Here is a 14,916-nt window from a genome sequence, read left to right on the forward strand (position 1 = left end):
ATCAGAGTACATCTTATCTTGCCAATCATCAAGACAAGAGTTACACATTTTGAGATTTCTCAGTAAAACATGCCCTGTCCTAAGTGTAAGGATATCTGCAACTTCCACTGTACACACACACACACACACACACACACACACACACACACACACACACACTGTATTAGTTAGGAACATATGAAGACACAGAAGAACCTGGGATGTGGTGCAATGAAACACCAAAGATGCTGCCATGTCCCTGCTTCCCCGAGGAGATATCGGTTTCAACACACTTCACAAACAGATTGACTTATGCAGGCCTCCAATCCAGTCCTTGATGACAGCCTTCTGTGACTGGCCAAAGGGATTCCTTGCTTGATGGAGCATGCTTTAGAAATGCTTTGTTTATTTTTTTCTGTGACATTTGGAAGAGGGTCTGGAAGCCCTTTTAATTTCATGGCTTCTACTTGGGAAAACATAAACTACTTCTTTTTAATTTCCAGGAGTCACGCTGAACATATTGTGCAATAACTTTATTGGAAATGAGAATTTAATGTAGATAAGCCTACTTTCCCACCCTCCCTGCTGTGCTCTTCACACAGAGTGTGTCCCCTACTCCACTGGTGATCTGGGCCCCAACACCCACTTCCTCCCTGGGGAGTCCACATTGAGACTTGGGGGATTCCATTTATCTGGGGATGGCCATGTTGGGGGTGAGCTCAGGCATGGCAGAGTGGTTCACATTCCATGTGCTGGTCCTATACCACAGAGTGGTTGAATATGGACAGTGCCTAGTCACAAAAGACCCCTTTGCCTGGTGTCTTTTCCTCATCCGGTTCCCATTTGTTGTTCTCTTGCTGCTGTCACATCATTCCAAAATCCTAGTTCTCTTTCCCTTATATTAGATAAATGCCAAGCAGCCTTTGGCCTAAACACTGAAGTCCTTGCCACCTGTGACCCATCACAAGAAGGGGCCCTCGGGTGATTCTAATCATGGGTGACAATCTCCTCTGGCATTTGCACTTCTGTGGAGATGGAGACATATGTTTATGGCAATGAAACAAACCTATCTAGTGAATAAACAGTCTACAGAATAGGAGAGAAAGTCACTAGCTGTATATCTGACAGAAGTTTAGTATCTGGAATATATAAGAACTCAGGTATCAAGATCCCTAGTAGTTACAGGCTCCAGACTCAGGATACAATATAATAACTCAAACAAAATAAATGAATAAGTACTAATAAACCAATCAATCAAATAAATAAATGGGCTAATGAAATGAGTTCTCAAAAGATGAAGCAGGTACAGCCTATAAACATGTGAAACAATGTTCATTGTTAGTGGCCACCAGGGAAAGAAAATAAATACCACAGTCAGATCCCGTCTCACCCGAGTCAAAAAAGACAGATAACAACTAGTGCTGGTGGGGTGTGGACAAAGGGGAACTCACCACTGGGGGGAATGTAAACTGGTCTAGAAACTACTGAAATCAGTGTGCAGACTACGGAAAAAACTAAAAATGGGTCGTCTTATGACAGACCCGGGAGCTTTCCTAAAACACCCCTACCCAAATCCAGTATTTTTGTTGAATTTTATTCTCTAAGAATTAGTAGTTTTGAATTAGTGGCTTCTGTGTACACATCAGATAACATTTTATAAAGCAACTGAAAGTTATTACAAAATACGTATGTGATCCGAAATGAGGGAATTCTTCCCTCCCGTGAAAGATACTAGAAACAATAGCTCACTGGACCTAAACCAGGAAAACTTCAATAATCAGTTCTTTTCTATCCAATGATTTGATGCTTAAACATTTTAAATTAAGTTTATTTGAAAGTGGCAAAAGTTGAACCTCTAAGTATTTTTGTCTATAACTAGTTCAAGATGCCTAGATTTAAAAACAAAAAAAAAATGAGAACAAATAATACATCCCCTAGTATTAACTGGACAAGGGAAAAGTCTAATGTGAGAAGAGAAGATAAATCCTGAGACTTTGCATGAATGTTTCAATGACCTTCAGATACAGACCCTCTTCTCCCACGGCGAATTCTGAAAGCCCACTTGTGAGGCGGCCTTTCTGCTTTGTGAACAGTGTATTTCCCAAGATGAGAAGTAAGGGCATGGTGAGTGTTGGCATAGATTGCAGAGCACAGACTTTAAGGTCCTGTCTTTATGAATACGGGAATACAGACTCCGTTTCTCATAATTCACATGACACATTTTGGTTGTGGTTGTCTGTTAAATTTCCTGTTTTGGACCAGATTCAGCAAACCAAAATAAACAGTTCACAAGGAAAGTTTGGGTGGTGACTTCCCCCTCTTTTGATATTTCCAGTTGTCCATTTTTCCCTTGGAGGTACAGAAGAAAGGAGAGACAGGACCACATGGTCCAGTAAGTGGGTCACAGCAGTTTTAGGGCACCAAAGAAGGTCCCATCTCCATCCAGTGAAATCTGTGCATTCTCTCGAGGTATTGCAAGCTGAATCTCATCTCCTTCTTCAAGTCTAGCGATGCCTGGGAGGAATGACAAGAGTTTTCAGTAGTTGCTATTTAGTAGGGCACATTAAAGGAAGCTATTTTGTATTGTCAACACAAGTATTCACACTTCACTCACAGCAATGGACCTCTAAATTGGTCATAATTCTGTAAGTTTTAAAATTAAATAAAATGCTGAATTAAGAGGAGAAACAACAATTGATTCTAGCAGATGTGTGCCCACTGTGTATAGACAGGGATTCCAGGAGCAAATGTCAATGTCAGGTGGGTCAAACCTTGTTCTTTGAGAGACTATCATATATCACTGGTGGGTATGGCTTAACTTTGTTACTAAAGGAAACTTTTAATAATATTAAAATGTAAAATTACACATGTATATAAGATAGACAGACAGACAGACAGCCCTAATTACATCCTTTTGTAGCTTGAGTGTAGCCTAGCATTATGGTAGCCCCTTTTCATTAGTTTTTATTAGTTATTATTGAGTGAGAATGAATGACATGTATGGACACATGTCCCAGCATGTGTATGAAGGTCAGAGAACAACTTTGTGGAATTGGTTTTCCCCTCCCACCTTTACACAGGTTCTGGGATCAAACTCAGATTGCCATGTGACCTCAGTGCCTTTGCTTGGTGAGCCATCTCACTAACTCTTGATTATAAGTTTAAACCAGCTACCACTGAATTAAAATGCAGCCCAGAGCGAGACGATGTCTCAAAAGCCAAAGATAAATATCTAAAAATAAAAACCTTCTTTAATATCAATCTAAACTGTGGAACAGTTTTCTCTGAGTCAGGGCTTTTGCTTTGGCATCCTTGGAGTTTCTTCTCACAGCCTTCTAGACTTTTGAGTTTCCTTAAATGACAGTGGTTATCTTTATGATCAAAAGAAACAAAATAATAAACTCAAACTCCTTGATATGTTAGCTATATCTGTTTGTGCCTAATTTACAGCAATGTATTTTGGAGCTTGGAATGTAAAATTGTGCTCAGGGACCTCATTCTGTCTATCAGGTAACCATCACTGACAAACAGTGCCAAACAGACATGCTGTACATGGTGCCTGTGTGTTTCATGAGGTAACAATCAGGGACAAACAGTGCCACACAGATATGCTGTACAAGGTGCCTGTGTTTCGAAATTTGCAAAACATTAATGGATTAGTACCTTATGAGTTAAAGAAAAGAGTGTGAAAAGAGATCAGAACATATGTGTTGCAAGGGTTTATGGCTGCCCTGGATACTAAACATGATGTAATACTGTGGCCACGGCTATAGCAAACACTGTAAGCTCTAGAAATGGGTGTCAATGGTGATCGGCTCCTATTTCAGAACCTAGCATGGAGTTATTGGCCACTTTAGTCCTTCCCAGGCTGTAGAAATCACCCATGACATTGTCCCCATATGGGAAGCCTATCCAACTCACCAACAAAACAATTACTCATCTCCGTATAAACAAGAGTTCCTCAGTACGATGCTGGGTGTCTCAAGCTCACCACTTGAGTTTGGGTGGGTTAGTGTAGAGTCATAAAACAAACTCAAAATTAAACTAGCAAGCTTGAAACTTCTTGGAGCTGGTTTTCATTTACAGAGCTGACCTACTGATACTGAGACATACCTTCTGCATAAAAAGGGTTATCCTTAAAAAAAAAAGGGGGGGGACCTGGGGCAGTCTGTCAAAGACCACACACAGGAAGGAACTTCGAGGAAACCAAATGATCTGGAATGTTTGGGCAGTATTAGCTGAAACATTCTATACCAAGTGTGAGCAACACAGTGAAGAGGCTTTTCCACTGATAAATATTTGCAAAATCAAAATGCTACTCAGCACTGGGTAGAGAGGCAGACTCCTTTATGAAAATTAGGGACTTCCAACATGACAGACTTCCTCCTGATCACTGAAGTCATTACGGGCTGCAGATCTGGTATGGCATGGCCTCTGTGATGGAGTTGTGTTCTCTTCTGCTTGCAGCTGATTTATCGGGTGTTTGTAAAGACCTTTCAGATACTTTAGAGGTATTTCACAATCCTGGCTTTCACATTGCTGTTTGCTGTAACTGTCTGAGACTAAAGACATTCTTCCGGTTCTGAATAGGTTTGTGAAGGCCAGTAGAGAGAAACACACATGCCTAATAGGGAAAACAGTTTTCTAATACCAGTGCCTATTAATTTGAAACAAAATGAGTAAAATGTTGCCAGTTCCAGAGTGGAGAGACTGGAACTGATACAGTCTGTCTTCCCTGCGCATCTGTGTCCCTGAGCATCTGTGTCCCTGAGCTACATGCAAGGCTTCTCTTGCAATTTTGAGTTCACAACTAGTCATGTGTACAAGGCCACCTGTTTTCCCATGAGAACTAACCCAGGCATTCTGCAATATGCTCTTCCTTGCACTCAGAGATGAGTGGGGTCATTGTTTCCATTACACACTCACATTGTGGGGACAGCAGTGCTGTAACTTGAGGCTGAGGCACTTAAGGAGCAGCCATGTTACTTCTGTGGCTGGCATTCTCCCTCACATGGGAATGTTACAAAAGTAAGGAAGCATGACTGGCAGATGGTGAAGCAGACAGATAACTGAGCAGCAAAAGAAAGACCAGAATTTTCCCAATGAGTAGACATTGTTCCTGTTGCTGCAACTGTGGTTTCCTGCACAGCACCAGAACAAGACTGGGACCCTCAGCTCTGCTTCCGGGATTAGGGAGGGGCTTGTGAACCCACACCTCTCCTGGAAGACTATTGACAGTTCATGGCTTCTGGGGAAGGGGCAGACAACTGTCATTGTCTTCAGTAGTGTAACTACTAAAACGCTGCTCAGGCTCCATAACCTCCCTCCCATGCTCATGAAGCTACCATAATTAATCTCAGTGGGGCTAACACAGAAAAAGACAGGAAAGCAGGAGGGGCTTGCTTAGAAGAAGAAGGGACACCACAGAAGAGAAAGGTGGCTAAAGAGTGTAACAATGATATAAGAAGGACTAAAAATCATATACTTTGTCACGGGATAGAAGAAAAATAATTATCGCTCCAATGTTAAACCCTGTGACACTCATTCTTAATTTTTAAAACACAATTATTTCATTTAAATATTTTTCATGTGTGTTTTTGTATTTTTCCTGCATGGATATATGGGCTCTATGCATGTACAGTGCCCAAGGTGACTGGAGAGGGTGTCAGGTGCCCTAGGTCTAGAAATCCCAGCAGTTGTGAGCTGCCATGTGGGTGCTAGGAATCAAGCCTGGGTCCTCTGGAAAAATAGCAAGTGCCCTTCTCTGCTTAGCTGTCTCTTCAGCCACCTTCTTAATTTTTATAAAAATGGCTTGACCATTAGTGACAACACTGGTTTTCTCAATTAACACAAACTATTGCAAAATAAACAGTATGGTCTACAGAAGAAGGCCTTTCCATTAAGATCACAAAGAACCACTTTGGGGGGATCAGATTTCCCCAGCACAGTCTACATTATCCTGTTAAACAAGTCTTAGGACAGCTTCATACCAGCTGAGTAGCAGGAATTGTTGGGCAGTGTTCTTGGCATATTCTGAATGCATCGGAACAGGGTCACCAGACTGAGCTCGTCCCCAAAAACATGCACTTTCTTCCTCTGGATAAGATGTCCCATGGCAAAAATGGTATCTGTGTATAGAACCTGAGAAACAAGCCAAGATGTTGTCAGATATGCAAGACTGTGGAAGCACTGGACCAGGAAAGATGAGGAAAGGTCTGACACTACCTGGCTGTAGATGAAGAAGTAACCCGTTTGCTTCACCACGATTTTGTTCTCTTTTTCCTCCAAGGCGCTTCCTCTTTTAAAGCTGAGAAGCCATGGAACAAATGTGTAGGATCCTGTAGTAGAGATAATATCTCATAAGAAAGCAAACTGAGAAAAGCAGTTTTCCCTTCCACCAAGAAGGGAAATAGAAGAAGGAGAAGAAGGAGGAGGAGAAGGAGAAGGAGGAGGAGGAGGAAGAGGAGGAGGAAGAGGAAGAAGAAGAAGAAGAAGAAAAAGAAGAAGAAGAAGAAGAAGAAGAAGAAGAAGAAGAAGAAGAAGAAGAAGAAGAAGAAAATCTTCATTGTGCTATTACATATTTTAGCATGGGTAACCTTGGTGCCTAACAGACTTCACTCCACAGGAATGTTTGGGTTTCTTTCCTTGTTTTGTATATTGGCTATTTCCTTATTAAAGTTGGTTTGGGTGGGAAAGCCAGAAAGAGAGAATTGGATGCTCCCCTGCACAGCACACTCAAGAGTATCTTCTTCTATCTTCTGAGTAATCAGGTGAAGAAATCAACAAAATGTGTCTGGAGGAAGTAAATCTGGCAGCAGAACACAACTAGGAAGTTCGGTCAGCAACGGAGACATACCCTGTACTTGGAAGTGCTCAGAACCCATGTACCAGGAGTACAACATTGGCTATGATGGGTTCTGAGCACTTCACAGTACAGGCTATGTCTCCATCGCTGTCTGCATTTCCTATCCAGAGTGACAGGAAGACACTGTGCTCCAGCCTGTATTGAAGGAAGACAGAGAGGGCAGAGAGAGCAGCAGAGGGAACCAAGCCAAACAATACAGCAGATGTTGCCTAGATCTCAGGGAGATCTGCAAGCACACATTTCCTAAGAAAAAGCTTACTCACGCCGGAGTGTGCACAGTTGCAGTATGAAAACATTGGCTTTAGGTTAAACCTCAAAGCTAGACAATGAGAAGAGATATAAAGAAGACTGAAGGAAAGCAACTGGCAGAGGACCAGGGTCATGGCACAGTGAGGACACCATAGTAAGCAGCGCTGTGGTGTGAGTGTAAAGATGCCAGAGCATTCTGGTACAGTGAGAAATAGTGAGCCTCTTTTAAAGCATCACCTCTGTCAACCAAAGGGCGGAGAGGAGGATTCAAGGGCCAATCAGGTGAGTCCTAAAGAGGTGAAGAGAACCCCATTCACGTTTACATCACTGTGTCTCTGTCTCACAGGTTCATCCACGCTGTGACAAAGGACGGGATACCCTTCCATTCTACGGCCACATGGTAGTCATTGCTTCATGCCCTGAGTCACCATTACCCATTCCCCTGTTGATGGGCATCGGGTTGATTTCTTGGCTGCTGTGATAGGTACTGCAATGAACTTGGGAGAATGGGTGTCTCTTTGATTTAGTTTTCTTTATCTATAAACCCAGAAGTGGGGTTGCTAAATCACACTGCAGTTCTACTTTTAACTTGGGGGAGGGGACTCTATATATTTTTGTACAATGGGTGCACTAATTTATATACCCAATTCAAATAAGGCCCTCACCAGAAGAAGACTAAACAAGAACCACGTATTTTCCAAATATGTTAAAGGAATTGCAAAACATCAGCAGTAAAACAAAGCAGATGTCACTGTGAATTCAAGTCACAGTGAGTAAAAGTCATTAAATTACCTCCTCAAGTACAGCACTACCACACATAGATGGGGCTGAGGAAGATGCTGGGGTGGCTGGGAGGAAGCGGGCAGGGAGGCGGTGGTGCTGGACATGGGCAGATAGATACAGACACATGACGAATCTTCTTCCTCCTCAGCCTATGTCTGTGTGCACTCCCTCCTTGGAGTGATTTCCCAAGAATGGTGCGGCCCCTGAGGTGGAGCGGGACAGATCAACAAACTTTTCTTCTCAAGAGAGAATTTCAAGGGTCTTCTTAAATGAAAATCCCTCTGAGCTAATCAAGATAATAGGCTCAAGGAAACAGGGGTCACATCAATTGCAAGTAGTAAAGGCAAGCCCTCTCTACTGTTTGTATGCAACATAATCCCAGTGGAAAGTCTGTAATAAAGCAGTTTTATTTTCTTTAAATGGCATAGTGTAGCCAAGCCACAGTGTTTTAAAACACTGAGTACTGAAGAACCTGAGGAGGAGATAATAAGAAGTTTGTTACTAGATGGGCATGGTGATGTACACCTCTTTGTTCCCAAATTGAGAGTTCAAGGCCAGCCTGGTCTACCATAGCAAGTTCCAGGACAGTGGGAGACCCTGTCTCAAAGAAAAATAATTGTTACTTTAAAATAAAAAACAACTGATTATATTGAAATTGGTTACTTTCATGGATTGTTTAAAATTCCAGGTTATAATCCATCACTGTAGGAAAGTCACAATGGCAGAAGCTTGAAGCAACTAGTCACATTATATCCACAGTCAAGAGAACAATAAATGCATATATAGTTTTTGTTTCCTTGATTGAATGTTTAAATTTCCTCATTCTTATTCAGTTCAAAATCCCTTATTAAGGGAGAGATACTGCTCACACAGAGCTGTGTCTCTCCACATCATATACACACTCCCTCCTGGAGACTCTTCCCAAGTGATTATAGGTTTTTCAAGTTGGCAATTAAAGCTAATCATCCCACACCTCTAGCTGACCTTTGGGCTCTGTGCCAGTAGGAGACGACAGTAAAAGCCAAATGATTAGAAGAGGGGAATTCTCAAGCACAAAACTTGTAAAGATCAGGGGGAATGGTTTCACTTGAAGCCAGGCTTCTAGTGTTTGTGATAAATAACTAGGAAGACTAGGATTACAGAGAGGGAGGCATTTTCCAGACTGACTGCAGAGACAGCAAAACAGACTTCATCAATGTGACCTGTGTATTGATGGATAGATAGATAGATAGATAGATAGAAAGATAGATAGATAGATAGATAGATAGATAGATAGATGTATGGATGAATAAATAGATGGGTGGATGGATTATGAATTGGTGGATGGATGGATGAATGGGTGCATAGATGGATGGATAGGTGAATGGATAAATGGGTGGATGGATGGATGGATATGGGTGGATAGATGTGAAGATAAGATTGGTGGGTGGGTGGATTGATAGATGGGTGAGTGGATGGATGGGCGGGTGGATGGATGGATGGGTTAGTGGATGGATGGATGGGTGGATAGGTTGATGGATGGGTAGATGGATGGATGGGTAGGGGTGTGTGGATGGATGGATAGATGGGTGAAAAGCAACTGAACAAATAAACAACTATGCTGCTAATACCACAACAAACCACAGAAAACTCTGGGATTGGTGGGGCACCTCACTTTCAGAATCAACAAAATATGACTTATAAACTGTCTAATTTTCAATAGGTCAAAAATCACACAAAGATATAATATTAAAGGAAATCCTGAACCAACCACAAAAGAGAATAAACCTAAACAGAAACTATTGCTTTAAAAGGCCAGACACGGAACTATTAAATGTTTGTGCAACTGAAGGGAACCAGGATGGTGACATATAAACAAACAGACACTTCCAATAACTTCCTCAAATTCTTCTAAAAAAACTGAATAAAACAGAAAAGTTACTAGCTCATGATCTGAAACCAGAATTGCCCTGGCACCAAAGTTGGAAACCATAAGGACCTCCATATCAAACATTAATCATGAGTGTAAGTGCAATAATCCTTGGCATAATGCTAAGAACAGGATCAGGACTCTTATTATTGCTGCCTAACACTTCACTGGAATTCTAGCTCAAGCAGCTAGGAGACAAAGTGGATAGAAGAAGAGGCATCCAACTGGAAGGAGTAAAATAGAACCATTTATAGTCACACAAAACAGTGATCTATGGAACAGAGATCAAACCAGAACTAACAAACGAATTTAACTAAGTTGCTTCACACAGGGTATGCTCCCCAAAGTCAATTTCATTTCAACCAAGAAGGAAAAATGTGGAATTGAAGAATACAATTCCATCTTTAAGATCATTTGTTGTAGACTGAGTTCATGATGTCACCAAACCCATGTGCTAAGTCCTATGTGCCAGTGATGTTGTTGGGAGGGAGGCAGAGCCTCAAAGAGTTATTGCATCACAAAGGTTCAGTCCTCATGAGTGGTACTGTTTTAAGTTACTCTTGGCTCTCCTATCCATTGTTCAAGGTCACAATAAAAGGGAGTGGATTGGGGGGAGAGGGAAGGTGGTGGTGATGGGGGACTGCAAGTAAAAGAGCAGGGGAAACTTCAGGTGGTATGTAATGTAGGAGAGAGAGAAGAATTGTTTAAAGAAAGAAAAAGAAAACCACAGCAAAACACAAATGTATGTTTACCAGATCTCCTGGCAACTTGCTTTATACTTTTCTAGCCCCCAGTATTGTAAGAAAAGAATTTGTTGTTTAAACAATCCCGTCTGTGGTACCTGAACTAATATTGAATTCAAATAAATAAAATGCCTAAGAATAATTTCACTCAGTGTACTAATATATACATATACATATATATGATAAAAGTTGTAAAATATTGCTAAACACAGGAGACATAATAAATGAGAAACACATCATGCCATTAATGTGGCATATTACTTGATGCTCTCTAGACAGTCAGTACAGCTTCTCTACAAATGCAATGGTTCTTTTTCTCCATGTGGAACACAACCTTAAGTTCATTTATTATTGACAAGGATACTTGAGTCTCCAAAAACAGTCTTTAAAATGTCACAGAATATCGAAGAGTTAACTCTTGAAATTTTTAAATTTACCAAGAAGCTACAGGAGGCAAAAATACTGTCATGTTCTGTCACAAATGTAGTCCTACAAGCCAACAGAATATTGAGTACAGAAATAAAACCACGCTTCTAGTCCCAACTGGACCTTGACAAGTGTCCGAGCCTGTGCAATCCTCTCCAACAAATGATGCTAGAATAACTGAATATCTACATATTATGGGTAGCACTGTGCCATGGTCCACAACATACACTAAACTGACAAAAACAATCCAGTAACTTAGGTATAGATACAAATGACTTGAATATAAAAATTTATGATCATTAGGAGAAAGTAAAGGTGTAAAGTATGCTGCTGAGTGTTTTGAAAAATCCATCAACAATAATACCCAGAGCATGAGAATCAAAATATCAAGAAAAAATTGGATTTCATCAAATCTGAACAACATGGTGACACCATGGCTGTAATTACAGCACTCAGGTGCTATCACTGACTTATGAGTAGGCACTGTCTCAATGAAATAAAAGAATAAAAAGAAAAGATAACCCTCAGATATGGGAAAATATTAGCAAATCAAGCACTTTTGTAAGGGTCTGTCATCTATAACACAGTTTCCTATCTCAACAGCAAAAAGGAAAATAACTCAATTAAAATGTGTGGAGTTGCTGGGCATTGGTGGCACACGCCTTTAATCCCAGCACTCGGGAGGCAGAGACAGGCGGATCTCTGTGAGTTCGAGGTCAGCCTGGTCTCCAGAGTGCCAGGATAGGCTCCAAAGCTACACAGAGAAACCCTGTCTTGAAAAAAAAAGTGTGGAGTAGTTGAAGATTTTGAATAGGCATTTCCCCCAAAAAGATACCCCAAAATTCAGTAAGTAATGCTTAACATCGAACTCAAAGGGAAATGTAAATCAGTAGTATACTGATTACATAAGGCCCTTCATAGAAAAACAACAACAATAAATAAATCACATTTTGGTTAGTCCCCTTCCATCCATTCATTTCCCACTTCTGTGTTTAAACCATATCCTTGTGGTTGTCAGGAAAAACCTATAGAGTGTGTGTTAGCATATAACCCTTTGAACCAACCCGAAAGTCAATGTAAGCAGATATTCTCCCCTCTTTGTCACCACCCACCTGATACTGACACCCATGCATTTGGATAATGCTTTGACCTGTGACTTCCTTTTGTTCTGTAGCTATAAAAATGTCATACAGCTTCCTGCATTGGAACATTTCTCAGGAAGTGTTCTGCTGAACAACCTGAATCTGCTCCTGGTCCATCATCACCCATATTCGGAATAAGAATAAATGTAAATTCCTTTTGAGGTGTTTTGGATCCACAGAACATGGTCATCACTGATGGTGAGCATATCGAATGCAAATCATCCCTCTCTTTGGGCTCTCTGGCATGAATGAGACTTCACCTAAGACCCTGGATGATACACTAAGCAATGAGATGAAAATATGTTATCTGTTTGGGAAAAGGCTCGCTTGCCTCTTGCAAGGGGCAGTGGTTCCTGGCGTGCAAACTTTCTTCACATGTGGAACTGCCTAACTCCTCACTAATATGCCAGGGCACTTCACAGTTAGAAAATCTTCTCATTTGTTTGTTCTTGTTCTTAGATGGCCAGCTAAGACCACAAGCCCATGCAGACAAAAGGTCACAGAGTGTGGGCAGTAGGCCTGGCCTGCATACCTGTGTCCACAGCACAAAAGAACAGGAAATGTAGTGTTTTAAGTGGATTTGGGGTTTTTACTCCCTGTAACAAATGTGTACAGCAAATCTTTCCCAAGCATTATTTTAAATGTTGTGTTTAGTTCTGAGGCTGTACTGGCTTGAGTTCTATTGTTAGGGAATCTGTGGCTGATTTCTGAATTCTGCAAACATGAAACAGAAAGCTATAAACAATCATAGCTTTTCAGATGGTCTGGCATTTGTTTGACATTGAACACCAAGAAATGTATAAATGCAAAATAGCACAGGCACCCACTGCAAAGGCCAACCTGCACTCATCTTCCCTTATTTGTTTCTCCATTCCTGGTCATCAAGGGTGGTCTCAAACTCCAACTGTGGGCCAAGGACTCAGAAATCCCCAGTTCCCAACTGACTCTCTTCCCCCTACTTCCCAGCTGTCCTTTTACATTCTTTACCTATTAATTTATGAGGTTTCCTTCTTTCTTATTTTCTCCTCATTAGTAGTCTAACATCAGCAAAATAAAATACATGTGTATTTTCTTCAATAGAGACACTCCAGTATCCTCAGCGATTCAGTCATTGTACGTTCTTTTTTTAAAAGATTTTATTTATTTATTATGTATACAGCATTCTGCTTCCATGTATATCTGCACACCAGAAGAGGGTACCAGATCTCATAATGGATGGTTGTGAGCCACCATGTGGTTGCTGGGAATTGAACTCAGGACCTCTAGAAGAGCAGTCAGTGCTCTTAACCTCTGAGCCATCTCTCTAGGCCTGATTGTACATTCTTAATCAGTGCATGTAACATGAATAAATCAGCAGATGAGTGGACCATGAGGTACATATCATGGGATTTTCTTCAAGTGTAAGATGAAGCAAATTATATTATATCCACAGGAAAATGGATGGAACTGGAGGTCACTGTCTTAAGTAAAAAGAAGAGCCAGAAAGACAAAATACAGCATGATTCTGGTGTGTGTGTGTGTGTGTGTGTGTGTGATGTATGTGCAGTCCTGTAGTCATGTGTGCATGCGTGTGCATGCATGTCAAATGTATGAGACTATGAACAAGGACTAGGTCTATAGGAAGGGAGAGGAAAACATGTAGGGACAGGTGAAAAAAAAGCTGAAGGGAGGAGGCAGATCAAGCAGGATAGGGAGAGCAGGGAAGGCAGTGGGAGGTGACAGCAAACTAGGATGACACGGGTATATGAAAGTCACTGTGAAACTCATCTCTTCATTCCCTAATGAAAAGTTAACTGAAGAAGACAGCATGCAGACCAGAGGGACCATTCCTTTCTTGAACACTCTGCTCACCGATTATTTTGCATTCTCAAGAGCTGCAAGGTATCAATGTTCCCCCCAAAATTTTACTTTTCAGGGTGCTATTGCATGCAAGAGTGACCTGGTCACATGACTCTGTGAGAAGCCAGACTAGATTAGGGAGAAAAAAGGTTTTGCTGGAGCAGGGCATCGGGTTCAGCAACGTGGTAAAGAGGCCCTTGAGTCCCCAAATACTGGAAGGAGCAGCAAGTTGCTTATCACAGAGCCCTTGTGTCACAGACCTTCCTCTGGCTCAAAATTGTGGGTGGTGACATTTGGGAAATGGGGTGAAAAGTGGATCCTTGTATCTGGCCACTATTAGAGAAAATACCGTTTTTCTTTCTAAAATTAAAACTAGAAAAACTTCAAGGAAGCAAAAATCAAACTGAAAGCATTCCATTATTAGGAGTAAATAATCCATCATCAAGTACTCACTGGACATTTTTAAAAAGGGGCAAATTACAGCTTTGGGGGGTATGGCAGCCTCGTTTCCATCTCCTTAGGAGATCTCCAGCCAAGGATCACAGGCTGACGCATGAAGATGGTCATCTGTCACTGCAGAAGCCAACACTTCCCCGAACAATAAAAGCAAAACTCAATTCCCTCTACTTATCTAGAGTTTAGTATTAGTGTCTCTGAGGCCATATATTTACTGTTGTCCCACAAATCTGTGAGCTCATTCTCTAGTCATTTTGGAAAGGCTCATGTTATAGGAAGCCTGGAGGGTGGCTGATGGGAACCGCAGTTGAAACACTACATTAATTTGAAACTTACAAGCATAAGCCACACTGGACTGAATCCTAAGCAGACACAGAGCAGGACCGGTCATTACCTTTTCGTATAGTCGGCGTGTCACTGTCTGCAATCAGTTGCAGACAGTCTTGAGTGACTGAAAAGCAAAAACACAATGTTTTAGTTATTGGAAGAAACAACAAGGCCAGGAAGGAGACGGGGAACACTCAG

At 41.3% G+C, this 14,916-nt stretch overlaps 1 protein-coding gene across 1 annotated transcript in view; it reads right to left on the reverse strand.

The window, feature by feature from the left end:
• Window positions 1–1,789: 1,789 nt before the first annotated feature.
• Window positions 1,790–14,916, reverse strand: part of Tnfsf13b (TNF superfamily member 13b) — a 30,137-nt gene continuing 17,010 nt past the window's right edge. The window contains exons 3-6 of the mRNA XM_027387884.2: window positions 14,786–14,842; window positions 6,205–6,317; window positions 5,970–6,120; window positions 1,790–2,493 (exon numbers count right to left, since the gene is read on the reverse strand). Of these exons, the coding sequence (XP_027243685.1) occupies window positions 2,381–2,493; window positions 5,970–6,120; window positions 6,205–6,317; window positions 14,786–14,842 (434 nt within the window). The 3' untranslated portion in view covers window positions 1,790–2,380. The remainder of the gene's footprint in view (window positions 2,494–5,969; window positions 6,121–6,204; window positions 6,318–14,785; window positions 14,843–14,916) is intronic.

Source organism: Cricetulus griseus, assembly GCF_003668045.3.
Source record: "Cricetulus griseus strain 17A/GY chromosome 1 unlocalized genomic scaffold, alternate assembly CriGri-PICRH-1.0 chr1_1, whole genome shotgun sequence".
In the NCBI taxonomy this organism is placed as follows: Eukaryota; Metazoa; Chordata; class Mammalia; order Rodentia; family Cricetidae; genus Cricetulus; species Cricetulus griseus.